The sequence below is a fragment of the Syngnathus leptorhynchus genome, chromosome 12 (genome assembly GCF_054491065.1).
Source record: "Syngnathus leptorhynchus isolate UIUO chromosome 12, UIUO_Slep, whole genome shotgun sequence".
Classification (NCBI taxonomy): Eukaryota; Metazoa; Chordata; class Actinopteri; order Syngnathiformes; family Syngnathidae; genus Syngnathus; species Syngnathus leptorhynchus.
In genome coordinates, this window is record NC_141206.1 from 7,009,756 (window position 1) to 7,030,254 (window position 20,499).

Genomic DNA, 20,499 nt, shown 5'->3' on the forward strand with positions numbered 1-20,499 from the left:
GAGTCGCCGTAGGTTGTCGCTGTTGTCGCAGGAAAAAGACACCAATTGACAGGCTCGAAGAAGCAAATCAAACGCAGCTGCTCGACTCCGCTCATCAACTCTTACCGACTCAACACGGAGGAAGAGACGCTACTCGTGCACGTTGACAGTGCCGAAGCACTTTTAAAGTCCCAATTTCATCTTTTTTGGAGCGAAAATGCGAAGGTAAGAAGACTTCCTTGCAGTGTCTTTAACCAGAGTGTGAATGAACGCGGTTACTTGTTCGTAGGACAGTGGAAAGGTGAGTTTGAAGATAATAGTGAATAAATACATTGTTTGTCTGTACACTTGGCGTCAGGTCGAGCTAAAATTCAATTCTCTAAGATTTTACGTTAAAAGTAGTCAAAATAATACGAGCTGCATATCAAGCAATACACACACACACATACTGGCCGCTTCATTAAGCACACCTGCGTGATGCATCATTCGTAAAAAATCGTAGTATCGATTGTCGGTCTTTTAATGCGTGTGAATATTTATGTGCATAAATTGTTCAAAGCTGTACTGAACTGTATTATATGTAAATTGTGAAAGTATGTACACTTAACGCAGACAGCATGGTATAGTAGTGATTTTCATCTAAGGCTCACAGTCTAGATGCTGTGTGTTTTTTAAACTTAATTTCCCGGGTTTCCTTCAAAAACGTGTATGTATCCCCAGGTGTACTCTGCTTTTCATATTTCCCCTGCGAGTAACTGGTCTCAGTCCTTAAATCCAAGTTAGGATCAAGACTTTAAAAGGCCATGAGCAGAAACCTCAAAAAGTGAGAGTCTTTGAATGTATTGGACTTTAGTTAACATGTGTATGGAACCTACAGTGTGTAACACATTTCATCAACAACTTCACTCCTGGGGTTGCACCCGAGGGAGGGATCAAAACTAATAGGAGACCCCCCCCCCCCCCCCCCCCCCCCAGAGTGATCAAAATCCCCACCGAGATGGAGACCATCACTCGAATGATTGACGGATAAAGGTCTAAATGTGATTGTTGTCAAGGATTATAAATCTCATAGGAAGGATTTGGTCTACATGTTTTGTAAACATTCTCATTGAAGAGTTTGGCTCGTAGCCCTGCGGTGTTATGCAAAGTCCACTCTGGTTCCCATTAACAAGGAAGCACACGGGTTACCTGCACCGGCCATCTGCTATTTAAAAGTCAACAGCAGACGCTTTCCTCTCAAAGTGCTGGATAAGAAACAAAAACAGAAAAGGGGCAGCAATGACTTCAAGCTGCTCTACTCTTTAACCTGGAAGCTAGACAACATGTGGGAGAATGGATTGAAGATTGAAAAGACGCATGACTACATAGGAGTAGGACCACATTAGCCAGGACTGAGTCAAGACTTAAGCCTTTAAGGGGCAGGAACAGAGTGAAGACTCAGTCTTTAACAAGTCCAGATTGAGTCAGAAACAACAGGCCCTAAAGAGAAGAGAAGTCTAGAGCAAGACTTTCAGCAGCCAAGTCTAGACCATAATGTAGAAGACCAAAGAAACCAAGAATTTAGGGAGTATTGACCAAGTTATGACCAAGCCAGATTCAAGGACAAGACTTTAAGGCGGCGACTGTGAGATCGAGTCAAGAGCAATACTTCAATCACCGACATATGAGCTCCTTTTAATAACTTGTGTTAATCTGATAACTTGATGGGAAGCTCCCTGACGGTCTTTTTTTAAACATAAAAAAAAATATGGAAAAAAAGAAGACTTAGGTCTGCACTCTATTGACAGGTATCACATAGATCGTGGAAAACACACTAGAGTGGTTTCACTTTGACAGCATTGTGACGAAAGTGATATCCAAAGCTAAAAGCTGTATCGATCCGACCAGACTGGGTGTTCATTTTCTTTCAGCCGGGCTAGTGGGAGGTATAGATTTTGGTATAAACTGGTGAGTGTGTACGCGGCGTGTTTGACCTCCAAAAGCAGCGTGCTAATTGACTTGCTGCTGGACACGATTAGCAATTAACTCTGTAAAATAAACCACATGACAAGAATCGTGTTTTTCCTAAATGACCAAACACGATGTTCTGCTGACGAGACGAGACATCATCGTATCGTTTAAAAAAAAAAAAAAAAAAGACTAAACCCAATTTGAATCCCAGCAGATGGTGTGAACTACAGTCAATTGGTGCAGTGTGGTTTCATTTAATTAGCATTCCTTCACCATGAAGCAGTGAACTTGCCTCCGCAGGAAACCATCATAAACACCAAAATGGGCTTGCGCTGCTCCAGCACACATCCTCAATGTGCTGCTGTGAATAATAAAATAGACCAACTCAGCTCACAGAGGACAGTAATAGTCTCGCCATGTGAGGTACACACTGCCTTTCTAGTCCCGTTACAACCCCTCGACGTCGGACTCTGTCACCTGCTGTGAGCCTGGAGACAAAAGATGATTTATAAAAACTGCGAAGAATGTCATAAATGTGTTTCTGTAAGTTTTTAATGTGAGACGGGTCGTCGGGCCTAATTATGCTCTCAATTTCATTTAAAGAGCACGCGTCAGTGGGACCACCCGCTTTTTGTCCGAGTCAACTTGTCTGAATTCGACCCACGTCACAGTCGTTGCAGTGTTCGTACAGCTGTGACTCAGCAGGGCATTTTTTTTATATGTGAAATGAACTCTTGGTTACCTGTTTTGCTCTCATGTCAGCCTTGAGCTACTTTCCAAGCACCCGCTCTCAGGGATGCTAACCCTAACTAAACATCACATTGATGGGCAAACCTAAATGCCTTTTGAATTTTTTTTTTATGAACTACATTCCAAAAGTTTTAGTCATGTTCAAAAACAGACATAAGTGCAATCAGATTTTTAATTTCCATCTGCCTCCATTCAGATACATACCGAGTTGATGAAGAAGCAATCGTAGCAACAAGAAGAAAAATGTTCGATTGACAAAGTGCCTGGTGTCATCACATTGCTTTGGGTGAGTCCTGATTCTTCATTCATTGTTAATTGATCAAAAGTATTTTGTAAGCCAAAGATGTCCTCCAAAGGTGAGTCGTGCTTGCAGAGTTTGCAAGTGTGTTTTCGGTAGATGTCAGCTCCTGTTTACTCCCGTTTGCTCCTCGGTGTGCGGCTCGTGTTGTGACAGCTGCGTCTCTTTGTTGATTCCAGCGACAGGCCGAATGAATTTTCTCCCTGTTTCGTCTCGGTAGAGTCTTCGCGGTTTGGCCTCAAGTGACTTTCACGGGTGTCAGGCCGAATGTTGTTGATGTTGAATAGTGTCCTTGTTCTTCAGTGGCTTGGTCACGGTGTTTTTTTTTTTGTGTAACCTGGTCAGAGGTTCAACCACAACCTGTCTTGTTTTTAAAAGATGTTAAGCATTGTAAAACGTGAAACAACAGCTAGACACTCCCTTAAGATACCAGTTTTTCCCGTCACCGTGAAGCTCAAATAATCTTTTCCTATTGAAATCAATAAAAGATGTAATTTTCCGTTCTAGCCTCCCCCTAATAAAACAACAAAAATAGCACGGCATAATATTGCACTTTCTAAACAATAGACATAATAAACATAATCATGTAAAATGTAAATATTAAAAAAACAAAACAAAGAAAAAAGGACTCAGCCATACATTATTGTGCCTTCATCTGCTGCAAGCTTCATCTTTAGTTCCGCTGCTGTCAAACCCGAGAAGGGCCCCTCTTCCTCGTCTGGCTGCATCAGCGGCTCAGAGAGCTTTAGGTAGCCTGGATCGGATGACAATACCCAAAAAAAAAAAACTACACAAAAAAAGAGTGAGCTAACCTGCTACAGGTCAAATTGTTATTCCAGGTGTGATGGCAGGGCAGACTCAGCAGGTCATGAGTTCGGCGTCAAAGCACTCCATACGCGGCGCTACCGTCGCGCCTGACTGATCTGACTTAGTAATTTTAGTACGGCTTTCTTTGGTGCAGCCCGTTTCTTTGGCGCGTATCTTTGAGTGGATGTTGTAACCTCGCCGTAATGGAGTTTACCTGCACTGTCTGTGCGCGCTCTCATCTGAGGGCACGAAAAAGCTCGCAGGCTATTTGCCCATGCACCACGAACTGGTCTGCATGGAGATGCTAATCATGTCACTCGGGAGAGAGCGAACACCATCTTGTGGGAACGCGGTCACGCCGGCTTGATTTTCTCCCGGTAACCCTATCACCGGAGGCAGTAAATTTTTGCCTGAGATCAAGCAAATAAAAAAAAAAAAAAAAGAGGGGGGGGGTGGGATTGTAGACGGAATCCTGAGGGGCCGTGCTGGAGTTAAGTCCCTTAAATTGAACCTTCATTGGGGGGTTCAAAAGGACAAGATGGGATGTGAGGTGGAAGGAGAGAACTCTGGTTCCTCTGGTCAACACAAGCCTCGAGGGTTCCTTCTCGGGGATCTGACTTCTGTCTGAGTAAACATGTCTGGAATGGTTTGCTCCCCGTGGTGCGTGTGTGTGTTTGTGTGTGTGTGTGTCAAGTGCACTATATGTGAAGTGTAGCTCACACGGTCTGGAAGCGGAGCCATGACAGGGTACCGTATCAAAGTGTCTGGCTGGACTCCCGCGTTTGGTATGCGACTCGGGCTCTACCTCCCTCAAGTGTAATTCACACTTTAAAAGCACGGCGGAACCTCCGAGGTCCGACACAATCTGTTGTTGACGTCCCTTTTTGTGCTGATTTTCGCATAGCAAAATCTATTACTGTCATGTAGCCGATATTGATCGTACAAAATGCTTTAAGTAACATTTAAAAGTGGTCCCTTGACTTGCAAGTTTAATTTGCTCTCTAACCAAGCTCGTTAATCAGCCCACTCCTCCAAAACGCCAAAGAAAAGTAGTATTGTATCGAAATATAATTAAGGGCGCGTTCGGAAATACCCCCAAAAATCGAGAATATATACAAATTACTCTAATACAATACGATAGAGTCAATATTTATATCTGTCGTATTTCATTATATTGCACAACTTTACAGTATATGCATAGCAAAAAAAAAAACAAAAAAGCATAAACATAGTGATGTGAAATAGGCCCCGCCCCTTCTGGTACCTGTAATAAACTGCTTCCGTTGCAAGAGTAGGGCGATAAGGAGACAACACACTCTACTCTCCACAGCTACACTTGGCCTCTTTGACACCCCCCTCACTCCTCCTGAGAGCTAAAGCCGCAACGGGCAATCCGACACCCATGATGTCACCTTCTGAGAGATCCCGAGCGTCAATCAGTGCTCCCAAATGACCCCCAAATCAGCCGTACACCTCTGATTTGTAATCCGTGCTTAATTAAACATCCACATTGTGGGCAACTTCTCTTTTCATGTTATGCATATTTATGAAATATCCATCAGTCGGACAGTTAGTTTTGATTGGCAGTGCAGGTGAGCCGGAGGTACAACCTGGACTGGTGCTCAGCCAATCGCAGGACTATTTTAATCATATAATAAAACGTAACGTAGTATGTTATATTGTCGGCGGCGTGCCGGCATTCTCGCTTTGTTCCATGAGATCACAGTGGTGGCAGATGCGGGACAAACGGGGAGCAGCTGTTGACGCCGCGTCTTCTCCAGTTACAGACGCTGGCAGCGCTCGCCGCCCGCTCCCTCGAGGGATGGGCACGGGGGGCACGCCGCCGGGCCCTTAATCGTGTTTGTTTTCCCTGGCTGGGCACGCTTCTCCTCGGGGCCGCGCTCCGCCAGTATTCTTGGCACGAGAAAAGAGGGATGTGGCCTAAGGTGTCAACCCAGAGTGCGGCTGGTGACAAGACATAACACGCAACTGGTCGTTCCCTCCTAGGACCCCGTGGCGCCATTGGATACCCTGCGGTCACACATACATCCATTTTCTATAGCGATTGTCGTGGAGCTTATCCCAGCTGACTAATGGCAAGATTTTTTTTTTTTTAATTCTCGCTTGTTTATTTTGGGTGTAATTCCACTTTCAAACAGTAGATGGTGATGCACAATTTTGTATGACACTATAGTAGTGACACTAAGTAGAATAATGAAAACAGAAAGTATTGATGTTTTTTTTCCCCTCCATATTATTGAATGTCAATTCTCTTCAATCCTGCTTTTTATGAGCACAGGTAGTGACGGTTATTTGGTTCGAGTTTTGCTGGCTGAACATTTTAGTAGCCAATCACACGGCACATAGTGGAGAGACAAATTAGGCATCCGGTTATTGTATAATGTGATTTTTATTTTTTTTTAAGCACTGCCTCACATTATAAGTACTATAGCGCTATGAGTAAAATGCTAAATAATATATCAGGTGATATGCTCTGATATGACAGGCCTAGTAAATCATATGCTAAAATCCGAGCGTGCGAGTGCATTTATACGAGTGCTTCTTCAGGTTTTGGCTCTGATGAGCCCATTAAGACAACTTTGCTGTTTTCGAGTTTGTATTTAAGTGACTGACGTCTCGCTACTGCCTGACCGTGCCCGCTTTCAGCTTTCCACCCTTTGACCATGCCGGCACTCCCGCTCGCTTCCCGTTAAGTGAAGGAGTGATGTTTCAGAGATGGATAGCATTTCCAGCACTTATCGACTGGTCGGCGGCGGCCTGCCGTGACACCGCGTTGGGATACATTAGCCGTGGGAGGGTATGTATGTGTGTGTGTGTGGGGGGGGGACTTGACAATCTTCCCGAAGAATAGAGTGGCTTCCCAAGTACGGAGGGCAAGATGTTAAAACACGTGGCCATCCCGAAGCCAGGCATCGATCCTGGGGCCTCGTTGCGCCGCGTGCTACTTCCTGTGTTTTCATTGCAGGAGGGCAAAACAACGCTAGCAATTGCTGCGTGTCTCATGCCGCGCCGTCTCCAGGGAGAGTCGCATTCGCAATGATGTCGAATGACGCAGCAGTGCGCTGGAAAACAGCTTCGTATGGGCCACATTTGACATTCCGGGTCTGAAATTGGATTTGGATTGAGTTTGGTGACTTTAGGGGCTCCTTTTGGTTTTTTTCTTTTTAATTAGTCACTGAACATGCCATGCTTGCTTTTACTGACTGTCTGGGATTTGTGTGTCGAGTAGCCAGACATGCGTTCATTGAAATGTCCCACGACTGGCGACAGGAGAAAAACATTGAGCAAAAGCAGGTCCAGGGCGGTGGTAGCTAGACTCGGAGGGGAAATAGGTGTGTGGGTACGGCATGGGAATTGCAAAAAGCGAAGAAGCTGCGCTGTTGCCACTGCCTGCTGAGACTCAATCCACACGCTGTCAAAGTGCATCTGCTAATCAAGTCAATTTTCTCGCATTGACAAATGAGCGAAACACAGACTGGCTTTGCCATCAGTTTTCCCCGGAACAGATGGTTTAACGCTCACGTCGACCTTACTGGGGGTGGAAAAATACTCCGGTCTCATCTGCTTCTATTTGAGCCGAGACATCAACATGGAGGAGGAATTCAGTGGGGCTCCTTGACTTGCGCTGATCGCCACAGAATAAATAAAAAAAAAAAAAAGTCGTACGGTTCAGTAATGTTCCGCCCTCCTCAGTCACCTTCCCTGAACTCAAAAGTAGCCGGCTAACCAACAAAGAGATTTAGTTCTTGTCGCTCTTAATGTCATCTCGAACACTAAACTCACTGCTTTATGTTGTCTGCGATGCAATAAAAGTCTAAAATAGCTTCTTACAGATAACCACCATCTATTAACTTAGGTTTGCGTGGATATGTTAGTGCCTTATTTCATAAAAGTAAATCAGCTGAAGTGTTTCACGGTGGATGTATTGCATTGTGTTAAAAAATAAAATAAAATACACACTCGCAAATATTACGAACAGTAGATAGAAAAAGCATCCACTTTTTCTTTTTTGCTGTGCTCCAGCTCAGAAGTTCTTTAAAGAGCAGGACGTTTTGTAAGCTGCAAGAACACGTCATTCCCCCATTTGATTGAGACATAGTATCCATTTTAATTCCATATTTTAAAACCATTCCCAGGTGTCTTCATAACAAGTCTCTGACATAATTTAGCTAAAATACCCTGAAGATCAATAATTATAGCTCTTTTACGCCCTGTTTTTTATGTCGAGCTGAGACGGTAAAGGCACTAAAAGCAGATATTCTATTTTCACGTAAATCATCATAACAGGTTGATGCCTTGGCCCCCAACCCCTAAATAAAAACCCCCCTTTTTTTTTTCTTCATCTGCTGATGAATCCGTTATCAAAATATATTCTGCCAAATATCAGAATCAGCGTCAGTAATTTCCTGCTCGCGTTTTCTGATCATATTTAACCGTCATCAATGATGGCTGACAGGTGGGCGTGGGCTTTTTCTTCGACAAATGTTGCAAAGTAATCACGCGCTAACGTGGCTGCTCTTTGCCGCATCGGTGTAACATACCTCACACAAAGAAGCTTTATGCTGCGCAGGGCAGAAGGGGAGGTGGACTGCCCATGGAAAATATGCACAGAAGATGACCCCCCCCCTCCCCTTCCATTTCAGTCACTCCAGCAACATATAATTGAAGTGACGCAGATGGAAGATTTCTTGGATCTATCTTTCGTAAGGTGCTATTCATCATCATCACGTTGTCATCTTTTGCTAACAGTGACGCAAACAAGCACGTCTTCCCTCATTAAAGCTTTCCTGCATCTCTGATATGGCGCAAGGACACCAATTGATGCTTATTAAGACCTGCGTGATTATGGTAAATCCGCTGCAATTTTCTCCCTTAATGACGGCCTTTCTTCCTCTGCCCGAACCAGGCAGGAAGCTGTGCAATTGAATTTAATAATTTAAAAAAAAAAATCTGTTTAATACGGAAAAATGTCACTCTTTATTCTCGTACGTTGTAAAATCAATCAGTAATAACGGAGTTATTTGTGCATTTTTATTCAAAGCTAATAATCTGTAAGCCATTTTTTTTTTTCATGTAGTGTCTCAACTTTCTCTTGAAAGTGGATCTGGAGCTTCCCCCAGTCTAGCTGATCAGTTGATGACCGGGGACTGTCTCACTTTACCATTGTATACAAGCCATTTTTATTTTCATAATTTTGTTACCCCCTTAGCATCCCCCTCTCTGCTGCTTGCTCAGCACCTGCTGCAAACAGGTGGTGCAACACATTGAGTGTGCAAGTGGAGGTAGAGCCCCTGCCAGGGGTGGGTGGGCATGAACCTTTGACCCCCACCCTTTACCCTCATATGCCCCCCCCCCCCCCCCCCCCAGTACTAACCTTAGCTTTTAAATAGCCATGCAATCTATTTGTTCAAAGAAATAACATCTTTCTTTTCAGTCGCTTTGTTGTGTTTGTTTTGTTTGTGCCAGACATGAAGGTGTTAAGATAGTGTGAATGTGCCCATGTGTGTGACACGCTGAGGTTTAATGAGAGCAGGCAGGTGTGAGGGTCACGGCCAGTTTGCAGTTCGACCCCCGCCGTCCGCTCGGTCTGACCAGCAGAGGAAGTCGCTAATTAGCGGCGCTAGCTGACGCTGAGAACACAAAAACCCGTCGTTAAACGATACGTTTGGCTTTATGTTAGTATTGTTACCCTAGCTACATGTTATGCTACCAATAGAGTAAAATAGTGCTTTATTGTAAAATATGAATATTAAAAACATCACAAAATGAATTGTCAAGTTTTTCTAACTGTGCGTTGCATGTTACAAAAAAAATGGATGAATTTAAGTCTTATTGTTGGCATGTACGCTGCGCCGCCAGTATTTCTCGTATCGGCTCCACTTTGGAGCCTTTGGCAACCAGACAGCTGCGTTGCCACGGTAATCAACTTCTCTAGATGACATCACATTTAACCCCGCAAATCCTCCCGATTTCACACAAGCTCGGAGCGTCGGCCGTCCGACACGCATTCCGACGTCATCATCTGAACTCTTTTGTTTGGCGGGATGGCTCCCAGTGGTCCCCGTATAGACTACAGTTTGCTCTGAAAATGAAATATGAAGATTGTCACGGTGTGTTGTGTTAATACTGTAAGCATTAGTGCAGCTTCTCTGTTTCATAAGAAAATGTTTGTCAAAGAAATGGAGATGGATTTTCTGCGACAGTACAAAGGCGTGTGAACATTAGAGCAACGGTATGAATCTTCATTAGCGGCTTTGTGTTTATTTGAGGCAATGGTACGAACCGCTCGTCCAACCTGCTGATAAATCTTGAAATGATATAGTTATTGTAATAATAGGGTAGTTGGTAGGGGGGGGGGCAGAAATGTCTAATTCATACAAACAGTATCACTTAAAAATTGTCCTGCTCCAATTAACATAACAGGGAGGGTAAAGGACATTTTCTCTTCCAAGCCATCTAATGTGATGGAGTGATGCCCCACCCCCACCACACACACACACCTAGTGACGCTCTCTCCCGCCTTCCGGCCCCTCTCCGGGGGCTCCACGCTGGTTGTGTGCTGGAGCGCAGAAGACCATGTGAGGTGCACTGACCCATTCTCTTGCGCGCCCCCTCCCCACCATGTGCCAAGGCTGCACAAGCACAATTGGAGCATTGGGGTGGGGGGTGAGGGCTCCAGAGCTTCCAAGGTCCTTGGAGGTGCAGCTCTTCACACTCCATGTGGCAAGGTGCTGAGGGAGGCCCATTTGGTTCTTGCTGCTTTTATACGCTTTTAACACCACCAAGAATTCAACTCTGTTGACTTTGGAAGAGAATGCAGTTTATGAGAAGGCGTTGTGTTTGTTAGTAGTTCTTGTAGGATTAGGACTTTTTTGCACGGGATTTTCTCAAGATTACGGGACTTTTGAAAGATTACGGTTTTTATTCCGTATTGAGCGCTACTTTGTCAAGTACGACTTCTCTCCTGAAGAAAAAACAACAACAAACCGACCGTTATTATTCTTTTTTTTTTTTCTCCGCAATTTGATTTTTCTAGAATTTTTCAAATATTTTTTCATACCAGGAATTCAACAGTTTACTTTTTTCAGCCACTTGGAAGAATACATTGTGACATGTTTGTGATTTCTTCTTTTTTTTTCCTCTGAGTGAACTCGATGTAATCTGTCTAATATCTTGCTTAATCCTTTTACGACATACATATTGCGTTGAGGAATGTGTGGCCATTGTTAACGTGTGCGTCTGCGTAGCGGATTAGCGGCGAGTTGCAAAGTGCCTGGAGGTGTGAGCTCTAATCGCCTCTTCATCCATCACCTGACGCTACGCCGCTGCTTCGGCACCGTTCGCACACCTCTAACGCGCACACACGCGATTACTCTGTGTCGTAATGACCTGCTATGTAAACCTCTTTAATCCTAATTAGTGATATTATTATTTTTTTTTTTACTGTTTTCATAACTGACACAGCTGTCACTATCGGATATTTTTTGAATCGATGAATCAAATGGATGTGTGTGTAAACATGGAGTGGCTCTGTTGTTGCGGGGGTCCGTATGCGCTCAGCTGTTGCCTGAGTGGCAGAAAGGGCCGAACACCCAGAGAGAAGTAACACCCCCGCCTCATATCGCCCCCCCCCCCCTCTCAACCCTTTTGCCTTTCTGTCCTAGACTGTCAGTGTCGGAGTGGCACAGGAGGGACCAGGGAGGACTGTGGCGGTCTTGAGGACGTACTCGGCTTCCACTACTTCTTGATTGCTGCCGGAGGATTTGAAAAAAAAAAACGGCGGCAGTGGTGGCGCGATGCTGGCCTGGCACGCTCTGCTTCTGATGACACTGCTGAGCACACAATCGAAAGGTGAGTCAAGCAAGTACAAGCGTTAGCAGAAAATTACAACTTCATCTTGTAAGTTTATAACTTAAAAAAACAAAACGGATTTCACCTATAGATTATGGCTTTAGCTTCATCATTTCTTAAAGACATTATTCCCGTGATATGATACGCATACGAAAAAAACAATGACTTTATTCGTACAATAATTCAGAGGTGCAGCAATTAATCGATGACAGCTCATTGATTATCAAGATAATTACCGACCGTTTTGGTAGTGAGTTCCTCGTTTGGAGTCATTGTTAAATATAATAACTCAGAATTGATGGTTTATCCCTCTTTTTTCAAGAGTATTTTAATGACAGATAAATGCCAAGTGCGCTTTTGCAGTTGAGCAAACCGCTGTGATTGTGGCAGCCATTTTGGCAGGGGCAACTTTACCATCAAAGGCAACCAGGTTTTTTAATGAGGTTTCCTTTTTTTTTTGTAAACACCAATGTGTATACCATCTTGGCTTTTTTTATTTTTATTTTTTTAACCTGTGAAAGGTTCATCTCTTGCATGTATTGTATGGCATTGAAAACACTTTTATGTCCCGCGGCGCACTCCTGTTTTGAATCGTTTGAAGATGGACAGCCAGTTGTCTTTTTACGATGAATGCCAACAGTGTCCTGCTGGCCCGTAAGGTTGTGACAGGCGGGAGGGTCCGCGACCCCTCCCCTCAACATCTCAAGCCTCCAGCCCCTCAAGTGGGGCACCTCGGCATTTGTTCTCTTTCTAGTCGGGAAAATGATTGACAGCCGTCTCGATTTGCATTCAAAACACTTCAGCGGCACATTAGACACGACTCGCGCGTTCCCGTGGGAATTAAAGTAGCAAATCGTACATACGGTTCAATTATGTAAGTACATTTATTTATTGTTTTATACTCATATGCATGATTTAAAAAAAAAAAAAAACAATTATTGGACACACAGTCAAGGTTACTAAAGACTTTTGCAGTCCTTTTTGTACAATTCCCGCTAATTTTGTGAGCTACCATTAATGCGTACCGACGTGGGTGGAATAGTGCTAAATAGCTGTAACAGTCAGGTAGTGACTGGGAACTGGTTGTAACTTTCACAGTTGGTGATGAAATACCTCCCGTGCTGCTGCTGCTGCTGCTGCTGCTGCTGCTGCTGCTGATGATGATGAGTGCCTCGCCGTCTCTTATCAGTGCGCTTTATTCGCATTCAGCACAATATCAGTCACGTACAGCACTTTCTTACGTCTGCGGCTGTTGTTAAAGTGCTCTATAAATAAATTTGAATTAGTCCTTCTTATATCCATGTGGCTTTGTGACTAGGAACTACTGTGCTGTCTACTATATATACTATGACGTGCTACTACTAAAACAAACCAGCGTACAACTGTTTTGATTCTTTCCGTGACTCCTTTGTGATGGAGGCATCCTTTGTGATGTGATACGTTGTAGCCGCACTTTCAAACGAGCTAAACATGTGGGGAGAATGGCCATAAATCTGAGCGGCCCAGCCACCTGTTTCTATAGACTGGCTGCGGAGATTCTTGTGTGTTTTGACACTGGCGTAGTTTGTCCACTTTCAGTCGGGCGCACGACCAAAGTGGCGGCGGCGATGAGTGTCCTCCAAGCCGAGCGCTGTTTTCATTCAAAGTGAGCTAAATAGCTAGCACAAAATGTCAGTATGGACTGTAGTTGTGGGTAGAATAGCAGCTTTGCTTTTTGTCACATGACAGTGTGTGTCTCCCGTTCATCGATCCAGATCCAGCGACTATATGTGGAAATTCGTAATACAGCGTAGTGCAGGTCACAAAAATATAGAAAAAAAAATATATATATATTTGCTTTATTCTGAAATAGTTGTTTGTCCATATGAGCTAAATGTGGAGGGTTGTTCTAGTAATTGTCCCAGTTTGTAGCTTGTTTGTGTGTTGTCTTGTGTATCTAGCACCTTCTCTGCAAAACTGCCACCCGCGCGTCACATTTCTCTGCCAGCCAGTTCAAGTCGGTCCGAGGATGCGCGGGATCGAAGGGTAGCCAATTCCCAAATCAGATTGTCAGACGGTGACAGGCGCTTCTGCGTCCTCAAGGCTGCACGGTCACGGCTGGCAAACACGGAGCAGGTTGCCGGAACAGTGGAAACAGATGACCCGGGGGGGGGGGGGGGTGTAAGATGGATTGGAATGCGCTCTTCCGACACATACGTCCCATCTTTGAAGCCCGTTGAGGGGTTAAGCGGCATGAGGCTGTGGCCTGAGGATGAATGAGCCCCTTGGCAGGTTGCTCGCCATCCCCTCGAGGGGTCCGACTACACCCCTGAGACACATGGAAGATGTCTCCTTTGAGCTGTTGATTTATGACGGCCACCTGGAGGAACTTATCTGGCTCGTCATCCTCCGTGCTTCTGAAGACACGCGTCAGTCAGGGTGGGAAATTGGCACTTAGTGGAAAGGAGCGTGACCGTTTTCCAAAACTATCAGTCGGTCAACCTTAACGGACGGACGGATGGATGGATGGAATTAAATTTCATAAAAGCAAAGAAGATTAAACATGTAATTCATTGTTTATCTATATGATGTCAAGATGAGTTGAAATGTTCAAACTGGCTTCATTGTTTCAGATGGGTTACATCCAAAGTCTCGGTGTTGTTTATCATTATTGTGGAGATTACTGGGTAGTGGAGAAATGTCACAGTAACATACATTCAGTGAGTGTGAGTGTGTGTGTGTGGAGGAGAAGCCTGTGGAATGCGTGGGGGATGTAGATCAGATTTCGGGGTGACCTTGAATGCGGCCGTCGCTGACATAGCAAGTCTGTTTGTTGGCTGCGCATAACACCAAAGTGTCAAAAGACTGAGGAAGACATTGTTTTCCTCATAACAATGAGCTTTTATGTTACTTTTATCACTTTTCAATATCAGAATGCTTTTTGTTGGATTTGAAATCCATTCCAAAAGTGCTGCCTTGACAAAGACAATAATTCTCAGTTTGAGGTATCTTTTGTTTTTTTTGTGCTTGTAGTTTGCTGTGCAATGTCTTATACCCACAGCTGTTCCTCATATTTTGCATCTTATGGCAACTCTTCTTAACTTTGTTTTTTGTCTTATGTCTGTAATCAAATCTATTTTCAAGTTTTATTATTAATAGTAGACCGATTACAATGAGACAAACTACTTATGTCATTTGGAGGCTGGAATGGATTCATGGCATTTCCATTCATTACAATGGGAAAAGTTACTTTGATTCACAAAGGTTTTGGACGCGGTCACGGAAAACATTTTAATTGGTAACTCGAGCGGTACGGCCGTGTATGATACTTGAGTGATGGTCCTTTTTAAGTGAGTGGAGTGTGAACATGGCCGCATTTGCGGCCTTACCCTGAGCTTCCAGACAGGATCGTAAGAGGGAGTATCATTTCCCTGATAAGCTTTTGCTTTGCATGTGCCAACTCTTCTAGAAAATATGATGTCAGCTTTTCCTGAGTGACCTGCCACTGCGCTCGTTGATGAAAAACAAACGCTAATTCCGAGCCAAGTGTATCGAAAAGGTCGGCTGACCTCATGAAGCATTCCTCTTTCTGCATTTGTGTGCATTTTGCAGACTTGAAGATGCTGATTGAAATCAAATAAAATGAAAAACAGACACCCAGGTTGCTTTTGGGAGATCAGGAGCGTGCAATATTTGCAGAGCACAACAAATGTGACTCGCATCTCACGGTCTTTTTTTTTTTTTTTTTTTTTAAACATGTGACCTACTGTTTTTCCAAAAATTTAATGCTAATCATTTTGATCTTCCATGGGATGATACTGAGATTCATAAAAACTCTAACATGTTATTATCCTTCTAAAGACTTCACTTTTAGTGCAGTAGTTTATGTAGCAATTTTGCAAATTGTACTCTCATTCTATCCACGAGTACTCCAGCACTAGCAATAAACAAAAATAGTCAAAACACATTTTAAAGTATTTTTAATGTTGATATGGTATTTAATTTTCCATTTAATTTTTTTTTTATAATCTGATCAGACTCTTTGTAAAGAAGCAAAACAAGCGGGGGTATTAGCGGAAGAATGTGCGTCATTCGATTTTTCATTGCTACAATGAGTCTTATTCTTGAGCTGTCGACATCATCCCTCCCGTTTGTATTACCTGCCTTTGACCGTGCCTATTTGTGTTCAGGCAACTTGTTGGACAACATGCTGCTGCGGAATGGCTGGAAGCAGGAGTCGGAGCGGCGGGCCGAGGGAAGCGGCAACAGCAGTGGGGCGGCCCAAAACGTTTTGTGGTGTCACTGCACCCAGCACTGCCCTGAGGACTCCGCTAACAACAGTTGCATGTACGGAGGACACCCAAAAACATAAAACTCCACCCAGACACGATGAAAGTGATCAATTGACTTTTAATGTTGTTTGTCAGGACGGACGGCTCGTGTTTCACCATGGTGGAGGAGGAAGAGGAGGGCGGTCTGGCTGTGCTCACGTCAGGCTGTTTGGGACTGGCTGGCTCAGAGTTCCAGTGCAAAGTAAGATTTTCTTCTCTCAGTGTGTTCTGGTGTCACAAAAACAAAAGACTCAATGCATCGTACCCTCTCGAACTGAACCAGAGCATATTGAATCGAATCCGGCTGAATCAAATCGTGGTTGGAGTTAGGCATCACTTTTAAAGGTACTGTGTCTCCTTCTTGGCTAGGACACATGGACCACTCGCTTCAGGAGAGTTCTGGAGTGCTGTGCTGATCAGGATTACTGCAACCGCAACCTTCACCCGACTCTACCCCCCTTGCGGACCTCAGGTGAGACACACCTGGCCGCCGCGCAGCCAGGGCAAACTCGACTCGGCCGCCGCTTGACCAAATGCGCCATGTGGGAAAACGAATGAAAGCTTATTGTTCGGCTGTAGTGGAGCGGTGAGGGGGGTGGCTAGTGGTTGGGGTCCGGAGGGGGGGGGGGTGCAGGCGAAACAGAACCTGCTGGCTCGGCTTGTTCTCTCACCCTCTAATGAAAAGGACAGCCGCTCCCCGGGGCCTGCTTCGGTTTCTTGACTGGAGACGGATGTGAGATGTCTGTCAGTCCATCTGTTAGGCCCTTGCGCATGTCCACGCACATGTTTTTCTCACTAGCACACTTGCGCTTCACTTTTGGGAGGAAATGACAGCAGATTTGTGAAGTCGCTTGCAGGGAATGCGAAGGTGTTGTTTGAGTCTTTTGCTGCAGCCTTGACTAACTGTCAGAAAAAAAAATACCAATGAATGAATTGTTAGCAGAGTTTGTTGCTTGTGAGCTGATTTTTAATACAATTCTCATATTGGCTCTTATTACTAGTGTGTGAGGAGAAGATCATGAGAGGCTGAAAGTTTAGAGCCCCCGAGCTGCTTCTGGAGGCATGTCAGCGTGACATGTGATCTTTGGGATTCAGGAAGGGGATGCGATCGATCTGGGCAAACTCGAATTTGGTCCTGTGGGGGGGGGAATGTTCTCAAGACTCGAAATCACATTTATTTTTGATTTTTTTTCAGAATATGTGGACAGTGGTGCCCATTACTTGGCTCTCCTCATCTCCATCACAGTCTGCAGCGTATTTATCGTGATTGTCTTCATCATCTGCTGCGTCAGGTAATGCTCAACTTCATTGTGTCTCTTCTTTTTTTCCCTGTTCAGTATCTGACCAACTGTTTCCTACACGTGTTTAGATACAAGCGACAGGAGTCCGAGCCGCGCTACAGCATCAACTTGGAACAGGACGACTCTTACATCCCTCCAGGGGAGTCACTCAAGGACCACATTGAACATTGCCAAAGCGTTGGCTCTGGCTCGGGCTCAGGGCTCCCCCTACTGGTGAGAAACACCCTCTACAGGCAACCTATCACCACTGATGAAGATTGTTCCCCCCCAAGAGCAATTATGTGAGTGACCTTTTCTGAATGTTTCTGTGCGCCGTCACCAGGTCCAGCGCACCATCGCCAAGCAGATTCAAATGGTGAAGCAAATCGGGAAGGGGCGCTACGGAGAGGTGTGGATGGGCCAGTGGAGAGGCGAGCGAGTGGCCGCCAAAGTGTTTTTCACCACAGAGGAAGAGAGCTGGTTCAGGGAGACGGAAATCTACCAGACGTTCCTCATGCGGCACGACAACATTCTGGGTGAGAGCTCGCTAGATTGGAAAATTAAGAAATGCGTCAAAAGTGATTACTGGAATACCACCATTGTTCTGATGCATTTTTATTTATGAACTTTCCTACTGTCAGGCTTTATAGCGGCTGACATTAAGGGCACGGGCTCGTGGACGCAGCTGTACCTGATCACCGACTACCACGAGAACGGCTCGCTGTACGACTACCTCAAATGCAACACGCTGGATGCCACGGCTCTACTCAAGCTGGCGTACTCGTCCATCTCGGGCCTTTGCCACCTGCACACGGAGATCTACGGCACGCAGGGCAAGCCGGCCATCGCCCACAGAGACCTCAAGAGCAAGAACGTCCTCGTCAAGAGGAACGGGTCGTGCTGCATCGCCGACCTCGGCCTGGCTGTCAAGTTCAACAGGTAAGCGCTCCTTTGTTGTTTTCTTAGTCTCGGAAATATCAGATGCATTGTATATTTTTTTTTCGTTCTCCGTCAGCAACACCAACGAGTTGGACGTGCCGCCCAATCTGCGGGTGGGCACCAAACGCTACATGCCCCCCGAGGTGCTGGATGAGACCTTGAACAGGACCCACTTCCAGTCCTTTATCATGGCAGACATGTACAGCTTTGGCCTCATCATGTGGGAGATGGCGCGACGCTGCGTCTCCGGAGGTAATATTCATTGGATTGAATGCGTTTGACCTGCTATTAATTGTTGGTGTGCAAAGACATCGTGGAGGACTACCAGCTTCCCTATTACGACCTGGTGCCCTCTGACCCCTCCTATGACGACATGAGGAATGTGGTCTGCATCAAACAACAAAGACCGGCGTCGGCCAACCGCTGGGCCACTGATGAGGTATTTTTACACTCTGATAAAGTCTGTGATCATTCAAAATATTCGACAACATCATTGATGTGTTTTTTTCCTTCTCCAGTGTTTACATCAGATGGCAAAAGTGATGTCGGAATGCTGGTCCCACAAGCCGGCCTCTCGTCTCACTGCTTTGCGGGTAAAGAAGACACTCGGCAGGATGTTGGAGTCTCAGGATATCAAGCCGTGACGCGCACACAGAAGAAAGAACTACTAAGACCCATTGGACAAGGGTGAGAGTTTACCTTACCTCTTTTATTGGTCTCACTGTGCTTTCTGTGAAAGCTTAGTGGCTCTCAAGGGGAGCACAAGACATAGAGCAGTATTTGTATGTGCAGTCTTTTGTACTGTTCATTTGGTGTAGCCTAAGAACACAATGTTCAGTGACCTCAGTAAGATAAGTGTTTATGGATTAATATCACTTGAAGTAAATTAATTGAAAAACAATACACAATCCATTGTCTTTTTTGTCAGTGTTGCATATAAATATAATTTATTATTAGTCTTAAAAATTACATTTCTTACACTTTATACAATTGCTTTACCAGATGAAAGTGGCACGCCGGATAAGGATCCACGCTAGCATCACGAAGCCGCACGACAAATTAATAAGAAAAAGAAAAAAGCTGCTATCCCCACTACGGAAGAGGTTTAGGGCCAGTGAAGAAAAAAAAGGGTGACAGGATTCTGACTTTTTTTCTTTATTCTCTAAATGACTCCTGACTTTAAAGTCAGGGGTCCGGCTCCTGACTTTAAAGTCAGGAGCCGGACTCCTGACTTTAAAGTCAGGGGTCCGACGTCTGGGGTCCAACTCTGAAGTCAGACTTCGAAGTCGGACACCTGACTTTAGAGTCAGGGGTCCGACTCTGGAGTCTGACTTCGAAGTCTGACTTTAAAGTCAGACGTCTGACTTCAGAGTCGGACCCCTGACGCTAAAGTCAGGGGTCCGACGCCTGACTTTAAAGTCAAGGGTCCGACTCTAAAGTCAGGAGTCGGAATTTGGGACTCTTGACTTTAGAGTCAGGGGTTTAACTCTAAAGTCAGGAGTCTGAATTCTGAGGAAAAAAAGTCAATCCTGTCACCCCTCGTTTTCTTCTTCACTGGCCCTAATCCTCTTCCGTACCACAAGGACCTGTAATACATGGGAAAAGAAAGTTTGCATAGACTGCTTTACAAAAACAAAATTGCATTCACAAATATTACTAATGTTGATGCGACAATCATTCATTTGAATCGCATTCTCACTTTCTAAAGTGAGCTTTGCACATATCGTGTCAATTATTTGGCAAAAAGCAACTGTACTGTTTACATTTGGTCCTAGAAAAATAGATACTTTTGACATAATTACTTGACCTTAGCATCTCCTTTATCACAACGTACAAACAATCATAAGAAAAAATCCACATTATCAACCCTCTTTAGCCAAATGGTGGGATGAAAGACGGCAAACAATAATTATAGAAAACCGCCAAAAGTAGCGTAAGACGATACTGGCGCGTGTTTCAAAAACAAAAGCATACATGGGATTATCATTATTCATATTAAATACTACGCTATCACAGAACACGAGTTCGTTTACCGTGTTGCCATGGAGACCCAACACCGAGATGCTCCCTCCTCAACATCCGTCGCGGGATTGTTTCCATGACGACGGGGTGCCATAAATAACACGAAGGAGCGAGTGCCTTGATGACATCAGTGCTCGTTGGCGGCGGGGAGGAGGCTGTCGTGGCGTCCCATCTCCTCCAGGACTTGGGCCAGGCGGCTGAGGTTGCCGTCGGGAAAGTGCTGCGCCTCCCACAGGTCCAGGATGACCCCCGTCGGGCTGGACTTGGTGGCAAAGTAGTTCAGATACCTGCT

At 44.9% G+C, this 20,499-nt stretch overlaps 2 protein-coding genes across 10 annotated transcripts in view; one reads left to right on the forward strand and one right to left on the reverse strand.

Annotated features, from left to right (window-relative positions):
• Positions 1 to 43: 43 nt before the first annotated feature.
• bmpr1bb (bone morphogenetic protein receptor, type IBb) lies at positions 44 to 19,078 on the forward strand. Its single transcript, XM_085926495.1, has 13 exons — positions 44 to 204; positions 2,876 to 2,965; positions 11,470 to 11,656; positions 15,826 to 15,982; positions 16,063 to 16,168; positions 16,336 to 16,438; positions 17,162 to 17,258; positions 17,336 to 17,480; positions 17,590 to 17,782; positions 17,888 to 18,185; positions 18,262 to 18,437; positions 18,494 to 18,624; positions 18,704 to 19,078. The coding sequence occupies exons 3-13, from the start codon at positions 11,602 to 11,604 to the stop codon at positions 18,827 to 18,829; spliced, it is 1,587 nt and encodes a 528-aa protein (XP_085782621.1). The 5' UTR covers positions 44 to 204; positions 2,876 to 2,965; positions 11,470 to 11,601; the 3' UTR covers positions 18,830 to 19,078.
• The window catches only part of unc5cb (unc-5 netrin receptor Cb), a 124,979-nt gene continuing 123,418 nt past the window's right edge, over positions 18,939 to 20,499 (reverse strand). For all 9 annotated transcript variants that reach the window (XM_085926477.1, XM_085926478.1, XM_085926479.1 and 6 more), the window contains one exon: positions 18,939 to 20,494. In XM_085926477.1, coding sequence (XP_085782603.1) covers positions 20,335 to 20,494 — 160 coding nt within the window. In that variant the 3' untranslated portion in view covers positions 18,939 to 20,334. The remainder of the gene's footprint in view (positions 20,495 to 20,499) is intronic.

Excerpts from the sequence above, each read along its gene's own strand:
- bmpr1bb (XM_085926495.1), top strand. The coding sequence starts at position 11,602 with ATGCTGGCCTGGCACGCTCTGCTTCTGATGACACTGCTGAGCACACAA. Across the intron at positions 16,439-17,161 it reads ACCCCCCTTGCGGACCTCAG|AATATGTGGACAGTGGTGCC; the intron begins GTGAGACACACC and ends ATTTTTTTTCAG. Across the intron at positions 18,438-18,493 it reads GCGACGCTGCGTCTCCGGAG|ACATCGTGGAGGACTACCAG; the intron begins GTAATATTCATT and ends TGGTGTGCAAAG.